The 11,662-nt window shown below is 44.5% G+C and overlaps 1 protein-coding gene across 2 annotated transcripts in view; it reads right to left on the reverse strand.

Annotated features, from left to right (window-relative positions):
* Positions 1–11,156, reverse strand: part of THSD1 (thrombospondin type 1 domain containing 1) — a 29,843-nt gene extending 18,687 nt beyond the window's left edge. Inside the window, exons 1-2 of one of the 2 annotated variants that reach the window (XM_063149237.1) lie at positions 11,063–11,156; positions 4,831–4,969 (exon numbers count right to left, since the gene is read on the reverse strand). In XM_063149237.1, coding sequence (XP_063005307.1) covers positions 4,831–4,888 — 58 coding nt within the window. In that variant the 5' untranslated portion in view covers positions 4,889–4,969; positions 11,063–11,156. Of the gene's footprint in view, positions 1–4,830; positions 4,970–10,668; positions 10,778–11,062 lie in introns of those variants that run through there. The other variant, XM_063149236.1, reaches the window with a different exon arrangement.
* Between the last annotated feature and the right edge of the window lie 506 nt (positions 11,157–11,662).

Genomic DNA, 11,662 nt, shown 5'->3' on the forward strand with positions numbered 1-11,662 from the left:
GATGCTTTTTGAAGCCTTTTCTCTTGCTCTGTCTTATGAATCTTTCATTTTGCTCATTTGCATCGCAGACACTTGAGTGAAAGAGCTGAAAATAACAGTGATGGTGACTGCAGCACTTTTCCTGTCTCAGATGTGGTGCAACATGTCTAAATGACATCATTCCATTATAAATGGTGCAGTCTTTTCAAATTCACTTCTTGCATGACCATGTTTGTGCAAGTCGCCAAATTATCCTGAGACATGCTGTAACTAGTGATGATATCTAAAGCAATAAATTGGAAAATCACATTTCCGTTCTTAGCTCAGCTACCTTCTCTGCATTGCCTGAACCTTAAGGATTTCAGACACAGAAAGGTTATCTGAAAAAATGGAAACTGCATATATCTATTCCAGATACAGTATGTGCTGTGAGACATCTTTATTAAATTAATTGTCTGGGGAAAGGCTTCTGAGTCTTAGATGGAAGGTGCCATGGAAGTGTAAAACTTCTGTTAAAGCAATCCTTTCATAAGTAGTATCAACTAACAATACTTTGACTTGTTAAATCTGTTACACATGTCTTAAGATTACCTCAAAGAAAGCTTTGCTGGGAAAACACTGCAACTGCCAAGGCAAGCACTTAGCAGTCAGGAGTAGCAGGACTCATCTCACATAATATTAGACGCCTACTACTCTAAGCTTCAATTTGAGTTAGTCACCTTGGATTCACTTTCTTCTCAGCAGGAAAGATTTTCAGGAAGAAATTCATCTGACTGGGTATAGACATTTACATCTGGGCGGGGTGCAGTGTGCACCAGAAAAAAAGAGCCTATTACTTGCCACCAGCTATAACATGTCCTTTAAATAACAGCTCCAACCACATACATACATACATAAAGTCTGAGTAAAGGTGGCACGCACAGCCTTACACATACAAATCGTACATATACTCTTACATGTATTTGTACTATAACTCCAGCCTTTCATTTGCATTTCCACAAGACACTGCTTCATTTGGCAGATGGACAGTGCTCATTATCAGAGGGTTCTTTTGTTCTCAGTCTTCTGTTGGTGGTCCTATGTATTATTGACTGCACACCATCCAAAATCCATCCGGATAACACAGAATTATTCATTTCCCCCATGGACTCTTCTATTGTGCCCTTATTGTAGTGCATTAGTGCATTAGAAATATTAATGACTTTATCCTTCTAAAATCCCTGAAAAATGAGAGGAGGTCACTATTCTTGTTTAGTATGTTAGGAACCAAGGCACAGGCATGAAGGTAAAAACTGTCAAGTATCAACTAATTGTGGTGCCCTGTGAAAGCCAGGACCTGATTTTAAGTAAAATGGTCCTTCAGACATCCAAAGCAGGATCCTGTTCATCGCAGCTGTGGGGAGCACATGGCACTGCAGCAAACCTGATCTCAACTTGGACACCCAGAGAGTAAGAGACAGACATGTAAAAAGTGTCTCTGAACTGACCAGCAACATATTGTCCTTGCTGTTCATGTTTTGGCTCTGTCACGTGTGCCTGCCCATATTTTACAGTCCTGTTTCTACCACCATCCGCTTTCAGTATCTCTTGGGTACTAGCCTAACTCCATTATTGTTACCACAGTTCTTCAAACTCCTGCACTCATCTCTTTACCTTATAGCTCTTTTATCTTCTGCTGCTCCTTGGGCCTGCGATTAACTCCAGCACATTCCCACATTCCTTGCTCATTCCATAAGGGAGCACAGGACAATCAACTCTTGTGTCCAATAATGCTGGGGAGTTCTTGCCCTGGGCAGGAGCATGCACAGTGCTGTATGAGGCTGGCAAGAGGAACCAGGGGGAGTTGGAGCACACTTGACCCTTCAGAGAATCTCATCTCTTTCACATCTGCAAGGACTTAAATCTGGACCAGACCTAGGTCTTTATAAGGACAGCAGAAAGCATGTCCCAGGCCACTGTGAAAACTCTAACAAAAATGAATTTCCCACAGATGTGTTAGAGTTTCCCAGTGAAATGGCTGTGAGTTGCTGGGATATTTTTTCTTCAATAGTGGGCAAAATGATGCATTTCTCTACATGGGAATCAGCTAGATTCAATGTAGCTGAAACATTAAAGGAAAAGGAAATCAGACCATGGCAAAAACCCAGCATGAAAAATTTCAATTTTAAGCTTTAAACTTGCAACAAAAACATTCAAGCGATAGTAATAAAAAGCACTGATGTTTCTACCTATTGCTTTATTGTCCTTACTCTCTTCTACAACTGTCTTGACCTCCTTGCACTGTTTGTCATTTGGAATGGCTGAGACGAGGAGTAACAGCACTCTGTATGTAGGGAGGAAGGACAGGAGGGCAGGGGACTGCTGTGGAGCAGTCCATCAACCCTAAGTGCAGATCACTCAGGAAGTGAGGAAAGTGAGCACTGCTGGAGGATGTAGTTACAGCACTGCAGAGCTGTGGCTGGTGCACCCAAGCTCACAGCATCCTTTCCTTCAGATTGGTAAATAAGAAATTTGCACTTTTGGACAGCCCACATAGCAGTTTTTCACAATGCTCCAAAAGACACCAGTCAGGAGACAGCTTCCACTGCAAGCTCCTTCAGCTGCCCTCCAGCCTACTACGTGTCCATGACTGCTACATGCCAAAACTTCATCCCAATAGTTTGGACAGCCAGTCACGGACATCCTTCAATGCACTTGTATCATTTTCATTGTCATTACAATGGTATCCCATTGAAAGAAGTCTGGCTGTGGTACCAACAACCTGCCAGAGGAGTCTTTGTAAAAATTCACACTTTAAAAGATTAAAAGAAAAGTCCTTGATTTCACTGAAGAGCAAGAAGAATTACTTGAGGGTGCTATTCAGATAGTTATTTATTTTTAAGTGTTTTTAAGCCAGCTTGGGTTGCGCTGTTGGCTCGTCAGCCTTCGGTTACACAGAGCTAAGTAGAACAAAAACATCAGTAAACTGATAAGAAATGAGAATACAGTTTAGTTGGATGTTAGAGCTTTTTATAGCACTTCAGTAATTTTCCAGAGCATACTGGATCACTTAAAAATAGTCTTGCCTGAAAAGAGAACTATATAAATGAAACAGTTATCTAAAATCAATGTACACAGTAATATTCAAAAATATGTATATGCAGAACTGTTTGGAAGCAATTTTCTGAATTATGGGCCGCCCTTTAACTGAAAATAAGGTGAAAGTTGATGCACCTAAAGTTTGCAGCAGAGATTTAGCTCATTAACTGTACCTCATAATTACTTGCTGTGCCACACTCTATAAAGTTCATGAATAATAGCTTTTACCTCTGAGTCAATCAGTTGTGAATGTCTAGAGGACTGGCTCACCAAGAACCAGTGGATATTGTAATCATCCATCTCACATCTTGGCTCCAGTGAATTTATTACTTACCTTACTGTGTTACACACTCAGTGCAGTGTTTCTACCCGGGCTGGTTAGCTGTCTTATTAAAAAAAGGAATTGTACTAAAAGCCATAGACAAGAGTCTTTACTTCTACTAGAACCAAGTTCATCTAAAAGACAGCAATTCTAGGTTCTTTACATCTTTTAGGGATCCTTTGCTCTGCAGCAGAGATGGAGTATGCACAGAGAAATGAGTAGCATACCAGTCATTACTTACTATCATTTTTCTCACTTACACAAGGACAGCACACTGCATATGTTTTTGTCCATTTCCCTCGTTCATAAGACATCTTCAGCTGTTTGTCACAAGAACTACCTGCTACAGCTCATTCCATAAGTGGGGATTAACCACTTCTTTTCCCATGTTTTCCACGCTGTACTTATTTCAGCAGCGCACAGCTTAATCCTTCAGCGTGGTTTGACAATGTACTGCAGCTGTCAAAACAATGCTGACTTTTAAACTAGGAATGAAATTTTCTAAAACATATTAATTGCTTAGGAATTAAGAGTCCCATTTTCAGAATTTCTAATTCATTCTGCAATAAGAAAGTAATTTGCAAACCTACTTCCTACTTAGTACATTCTTGGAAAGGATAAGATAGATATGATGCCCCTCAGCTCATAGACATCTTGCAGGTTTCTAACTTGAACTTAGGATGTCTAACTTCCCTTCTTGGCAGCTGATGGTGAGAAGGAGACTTTTTCATTCTACACATCTCAGTTGCAGATGGGTAAGAGCTGCTTTCAATATGTATGGATTTATGCATGGACTAATCGAACAAGACTGACTGTCTCTGACTTCCTGTCTAATTTTATGTGACTAAGATTGAATGAGTATGAACCTCATCCTTTGGCTTTTTATACAATCAGAGTAAAGAACACCTCTGTTGTACTCAAAAGGTCTCTGGCTGGCAGATGGGGGGCTCAGATGGGGGCTCACTGAGCCACAGGAGCTTGGCTGTACTGTAGATGCTTACATATGATACAACCACCCAGGTTCCTTTCCCAGTAATGGAGAGAAACAGGTAGTTCTGTACATATTTCCACCCATCCCACTATGGATACCTAAACCAGACCTATCTTCCATGATGTTCATTAAATATTATTAAATATAAGTCTTACAAGAGAGCAGAGTTCCAGTTACTGCTTCTAGTACAGCCCGTCCCTTGATGCTCATGGAAATTTGTTAATTTGTCTTGTTCATTTCCCTGAGCAAATTTATACCAGGAAAGAATCCTGACACTGATCTAAATTGACAGTTTATGCAAGTTGCATTTAACTATTGCATAAGATCTACACTAAACTCTGTGCCCATCAGTGGTGGCTTCCACAGCATTTCATTTCCACAGATCACCTGGAAACACCACCATTCAAAACCACCTTGTGAAAGCACATCACAGCTTTCCCTTGACAGCTCTAATACTCACCGTAGTCACAGAGCACTACTAACAATAGATTTGAAAAATCTTTCAACATATGTTTCATTCTGACCAGTGAGATCCTGGGTCCTTTTACTCCTCATGTCCTTTTTCAGCTCCAAAGGGCCAGCACGTTTTCCAAGAACACCTAAAAGTTAAAAAATTACAGCTGTGTCAACTTTGCTTCATAAATTATGAGAAGAAAGACATATCATTAATAAGTAAAAAAATATTAATTAACTATTAATTAACATTTCTCTCATTTACTTAACAACTACTAACACTGTATCAATGCATCGGAATAAGGACAGCTACAATTCACCGTACAATAATTTTCTATCCTGAAATACAGCTCCTGAGCCAGAACAACAAAGACAGATAACAACAACTTTATCTTTGCACTGCAGGAACTGCTGCTATGGATATCTTATATTATGACCAAGGCTCACAATAGCAAAATAATGAGTATTTTTTACAAAATATAACTCTGAGCTCAGGACATACTGATATTGGAGATTTATTGCTGGTGCACAATTCATATTGTCTGTCAGCTACTTTCAAGTATGAAAGCAGCTCAGCAACAAACTGATTGGTCATCCAACCAACTTTCTGGTCATCGAACTCCCTCTGTAATTCAGGTCTAGTAACACTTAGTGATCTTACTAGATTTATAAGAGATCTATATCTGCCTTTTATGTCACTCCAGATGATCAGATGAAAAACTTCCAATTTCCACTTTTTCCTCCATAATGTGTTAAGTTTACAATCACTTGAGCCTTTGCTAAGCCAATAGAAATAGACTTCTTTTGGCAAGCTTCCCAGTTTTATGTCCATGTGGTTTAAACTAGTCTTTACGAGTCTCATAACAATTAGATAAAAGAGGTTGGAAGCACAATGATAGCAGCAAAACCAAACAGTTTCCTTCAGAAATGTAAATAGGAGGGATTCTAAAAAGGGAAATTCTACTTAGAGGCCATTTCAAAATATAAGAGTTGCTCTCCTGCATTTCACTGAGCACCTGTAGGTCAGTGTCACTGTGCTCACCTTCACACAAACCTGCAAGAAAGGTCTTGAATAGGTTTACAACCTAATTTATGAGAGAAATTTGGCACTGGAGCAGGGAGAAGTTAGGAATGAGCAAAACTGTGGAGGATAATGGTAAAACATAGGAACCAAATATCATGTATGTTTCACAAATAAGGTATTTCAGCAATTACACTGCTCGGCTTCTTGAGCTAAGATGCAGCAGGCGTGTTACTTGAAAGCTTTTTGAACTGCTCTCTGCGCCAAGTGGCTGGAGAGAATAATTTCTAAGAAGACTAGCAGCACAGCCTTGCTCAGTAAAAGCCCATTACAATAATAGCTGCACATATCTGAAAGCAATAATCATCATCTGGCCCAGGAACTTGACAGGGCTCCAGAAAACATTAGATAGGGACAGTGATACCGCCACCACCCTCAATTTCACTTGATACGCTGTAAATTACAGGAAGACAAACCTTGTGCCTCAGGAGAGGGGCGGCTGCTGACGGAGGGCGGCGGGGAGCCAGCCTGCCCCAGGGACAGCCGCCCCGAGCTCCGCCCGCTGCCGGCGGCAGGCGCAGCATCTCAGCACCAACACCGCTCCTTGCCCGTGTCCTTACTGATCACTAATCAGTTAGTCGGAACAAGGAATCAAAGTAGTCCAAAGAAGAAAAAGCAGGCTTTGTTTAAAAAAAATAATTGTGATAGATGTCTTGGACTCTAGAGTTAACTGCTCAAAGAAAATTCGAAGATATGCGGCATTGCTGTAAACTGCCCTGAAATAAAGTGGGGGAAAATTGTTTTGTGGGCCACCACCATGATTGTGCTGGATGACTTTAACTGGTCCTTTCCATTCCTAGCTTTCCTAGCTGCAGATTCTTCAAATGGCTTTTACAAATACTTCTTTCAGAAAGTCACACATTGACAGATGAAATTCAAATAATCCTAATCTCAGTCTAATGAGCGACACACTGCACAGAGGAAATTAAGCTATGGAAAGGAGAATAAATGCTCAGGAAAAAAAAAAAGGGAAAAAGCCTGTGCGGGAGAGCACTCTTGAGGTAGCTGCCTTACATCTTAATTTGCACATCAGCCCAACCAAGCAAAAAGCAGCATGGTTCATGAGACAGCATGCCAGCAGGAGGCACAGGGACCAGACCTGACTTCTGTTCCTATTCCTGCCACTGCCAGACATAATGTCAGCAAACTGCAGCATTAATCTGCTCCCCTCCTTTCCACCCCATCTTTCACACTCTGTATTTATAGTAAAGACTTTTCAGGACAGAGACTCTTTCTAACCAAGCCGGAGATGGAGCCCAGTGCCAGAGCCCCCGGGTGTTTCGGTAACACCAATCATTTGTCACACCAAAGCCTCTTCCCTCTCACCCTTCCTCCTGTGTTATCTTGGCTCTCTTGGGAAAGATTGTGGTGTGCAGCATGGGTAACACCCAGGCTAGAACGGGAGTGTTTGAAACTGTACCAAAACTAACTTCCAATTAGTGAGATCAGGCACCTCTGGAAGCCTAGCCCAGGGCTACTTCAGCCTCTGCACGCCTCTGCAGCGCTGGGTTGCAGCAGGAGCCCTCCCACCTCACACACACACAGCTACTTCAGGCTACAGCTGCAGTACAGCCCTGCCTTGGAACAAAGCTCCAGTTAAAGTGCTCCACGAAGCCTCCCTGAGCTTTTGCACCTTTGCTAGCTCAATTCCAATAGCACCTCTAAAAGCAATGCTGGCCCATTTCTGGTGTAGTAGTGCTGCCGTACTCCTCTCTTTCTGCACAGGTTTGCTCTCTCCCCTCCTTCACTTTTCTTCCTTTTGCCTCATCTCAGTTTTGGAAAGGCCTTACACTGACCTCTAAGTTCAGTTCAGAATTTTCCCCTTACCTCGTTATCTTCTCTAAGCCAATTTCTTTCTAGATTTCTCCTCATTTTTAGGTCTTCTTCCAAATCCTTCATATATTTGCCCCCTGCTCAAATATTTTTCCTCTTTTCACACTCCTATAAAATTGGTTTTTGAAGCAGACAGTACATTTAAATGGTTTCTACTCTATTCAGATCTTCTACCTCAAGTTCATTAACTTAATGAGATGAAAAATGATGGAACGGAGAAGGCTATCAGACTTCAAATAATTGGCTTTTTTAATTTATTGCTCTCGTGGACAAGCATGAACTGAGGCTCTATTGTGCAAAATGCAGCAGAAACACAGCAACATAAAAAGATGCTTTCTTCTTCCAAGAGACAGTGTAATGGGCTGATTGGAAGTGGAAGACTTCCTCTCCAAGGGGAATTTGAAATGACAGATGAGGAGGGCAGAAGCCATAAAGCGCTTTGGAAGCAAAGACCAAGAGGCTTGTGTGCCACGCAAATGACACAGGAAAACTTTGAGTCCCTGCTCTGCAGCAGATTTCCTGTGCTATCTTGGTCACATCTCTTACTTTTCCTGTGGCACAGCCCTCCACTGGAGACTGTGTCTCACTATCTGGTATGGGGGCTACAAGAATAAATCCTCATCAGCTGTGTGGTTTGCAGGCACACAGTGTCACTAACCAGGTAAGAGCCAGACATGAAATCTGAAATTGCACTTGCAATATCTTTTGCAAATAAGTAACAGAATAGGCTATAATACTGCCTATTAGAATCATATGTATTAATCTATTTAAAAAATGTCCCTATTTCCCTACATTGTTAAAACCATAAAATATATTTGGATCATTTTGGTTTTACAAAAAAAAACCACCCCTAAAATTAACCAAACAAATAAAAAACTCCAAGCCAACTGGATTTATGACTCCTGGTATTTTTGCAGCAGTATCCAAGGCTGCAGCACAGACATGACATTTCAGACACCAGCCACCTCTTCTGAGAGCTGTCACCTGCTGATTTGGCAGTAACCACCTTCACCAAGTGCAATAGCACAGCATTCAGTGCCTGCTCCCCCTTCATTAGGGAGATGACAGGCAAATAAGCCTTGTAGTTAAGAAAAGGCCATCAGGAATTAATCAGACACTCCATGACCAAGCATGGAGTTTAATGAGAACACAAATCCATGGCACTCAAAACCTCTGTGCTCTGGAGCCTCAGTCATGCAGAGAAGTGCCACTGATGGATCCCATATTTCACCTACCCTCAGTCCCCTTCCTCTGCAAATCCCCACCAAGAGCTGAGCCCTCCCCTGCCCTAGCTCACATCCTCCTTCAGTGACAGGGCTGCTCTTGCCCATCTCTCCTCTGAGCACAGCCCTGTTCTCTCCTTGTCCCACCAGCCCCACAGCTGCACGAGAAGATGGACCCAGCCATGGCACAGAAATCCCCCTGACTTAGGGTACACAGGAGAGCAAGGCGGGAGAAGGGCCTGGGGAAGGAGTGGGTGAGGGGGGGCAGTATGATGTCAGGCTGAGGAGTGATCCTCTTGAAACCAACCTGCCCCAGGCAGCAGCACCTACCCAGGCACTCTGATGGACCCAGCAACCAGTCATGGTCTGGGTACTTTTTGAAATTAAGGAGAAAAAAATATTTATTTTTTTTTTAGCTGTTCACTATTAAACATTTTCCAGTTGTATTTGCAGCCCAAAATCTGCACAGTTCTGGCTACGTATGAGAGGCTGACGGCAAAATAAGCTACAGACAGAAAAGCCTGAAAGTCCCTAAATCCTCCCTACATTTCACAAGCAGCACTAACAGCAAAAAGAAATGTGTATCTGCAACATTTCCTCAAATGGATTTCTTCATATTTTATCTGTATATTGGAAAAGAGATTAATTATTTTCAACCATCATATGCTTATTGCAATGGGATTAGGCAGCTATTGAAGTGTTACCACCTGCTGGGAATTTCAGAACCTTCCATATAATCTCTTCACTTTGACAGTAAAGAGAGAACACCTCAACTATTCATCACATTTTATCAAAATCTAATCACTGCTGACCAGCCAGAGTGGTCAGGGCCAAAAATATGCCAGTTCTTGGAAGATATTTAGTTTAGCCAGGAAAGTGTCTATGTGATGTCTGCCACAGCAGGGGGCTGGAGCTGACATCCTCAAAGGCATCTTTCATTCTTATTTACACATCCAACAATTTTACATTGTTATCAGATAATGACTTTATTAAAATTATGCATCTAATTCACTAGGCTGAAACTGACAGCACCAGATCCTCCTTGTGCAAGAAAAAAACCCAATTAGCTGGTAGAGCCTATTTTCATTAATATTTGGGGTCAGATCTCACAAAATCCTGAGATTTCTCAGCTCTTTTTGATATTAACATAGCAATTCAAGAGCAGACTGGCCAGCAACATCTGTCCTTTGAAACCGAAGGGCTTACAATAAACAGCGTACAGGGATGATATCTACTTTGGAAAATGTACAATGAAAACAAGTTTACTAAGCATAAGGTGATTTGGGAAGATGTTCGAGCAATAATAAATAAAGAATGCAAAGAACTATATACATTTGATGAGAGCTCATGGCATAAGGGAAGGAATGCAGCCATCCATTCTTTCCTTTCCCCTTCAGAGTTTTTTTTTTTTTTTTTTAATAAATATATATATATATACTGTCCACTATTACTGGAATTCCCCTTTCGGTGGAGTTTATAATGAAGTTCCCCGTATGGAGAACATACACGGCACAGCTGATACAATCCGAAGTTTGTTAGAGAAGCAGGTCTGAAATACCGTGAAGTATCAGTATTAAAAAGAATTGCGAAGCTTTCTCCTACGCTTTACCCTGGGTTTGCCGTGCACTCACACGGCTTCGACCGGTCTAGCGACTGATATAAAGTAGAAATCACCAAACATATTCAAAAACACTAAAATTATTCCTACCTATTGCGGACTTGGGCGAGGAACCCGGGCAGCCGCTCCCCGTGCCGATGCTCCCGGCACTCCGAGAGCGCTGCAGCGCCGGGCTCCGGGCGGGACGGGCGCTGTCTCCGGGGCAGAGGCGACCACAGAGGATACGGGGCGGTGGCAAGCCCCGGGACCTGCCGGCGCACGGGTGTTTTACAACACCTCCAGGACGGCGCGTCACGGCGATCACGGCGCGATCCCGCGGCACCGACGGCTCTCCCCGCCCGTGCCCGCCGGCTCCGCGCCGACAGCCACCCCCGGCCGGCTCCGAGCCCGGGGCGGCCCGGGCTCCGCACCGCCCCACGCCTCGGCACCCAGCGACCCGCCCGCGCCCCGGCACCCCCGGGCTCGGCTCCCGCCCCGCGCTCACCTCCACGCCGCAGGGGAGCGGCCGGCGGGTCGGGGATAGAGCGCGGTCCTTCCCGCGGAGGAGACGCTGCCGGGGGGCGGGCGGGCGCTCACTGCCCGCCGGCGGCAGCGGCGGCAGGAGGGTTAAATGGCGGCTGCGGGCGGCTGTCAGCGGGCGCGGGGCGGCGGCGGCGGGCGCCGAGCGAGGGCAGCCCGCGCCCCTGGCGGCGAGGCGCTCCCGGCCCAGCCCGGCCCTGCCCCGCCGCGGCCGCGCCGCCCTCACACGCCCGCCCGCCCGCGGGGCTGGGGCGGCCTTGCGGGAGAGGAGACCCGTGAGGGGCGCGCCCGGCCCGTGTGCGCCCCCGGGCTGGGCCGGCCCCGGTGAGGGCGCTGGGGCAGCTCCGCAGCTCCCCGCTGTCCGTGCGGTTTGTGTGGCAGCCCTGCGAGCAGCGACAGAGGTCACTCGGTCTGTTCAGCCTGGAGGAGACTGAGGAGAGAGCTCATCGCAGTTACGGCTTACTCAGGGTGGGGTGCAGAGGAGCAGACGCTGATCTCTTCTCTGTGGTGACCAGTGATGCGACCCCTGGGAATGGCCTGAGGTTGTGGCAGGGGAGGTTTAGGT

This window comes from Melospiza melodia, chromosome 2 (genome assembly GCF_035770615.1).
Source record: "Melospiza melodia melodia isolate bMelMel2 chromosome 2, bMelMel2.pri, whole genome shotgun sequence".
Classification (NCBI taxonomy): Eukaryota; Metazoa; Chordata; class Aves; order Passeriformes; family Passerellidae; genus Melospiza; species Melospiza melodia.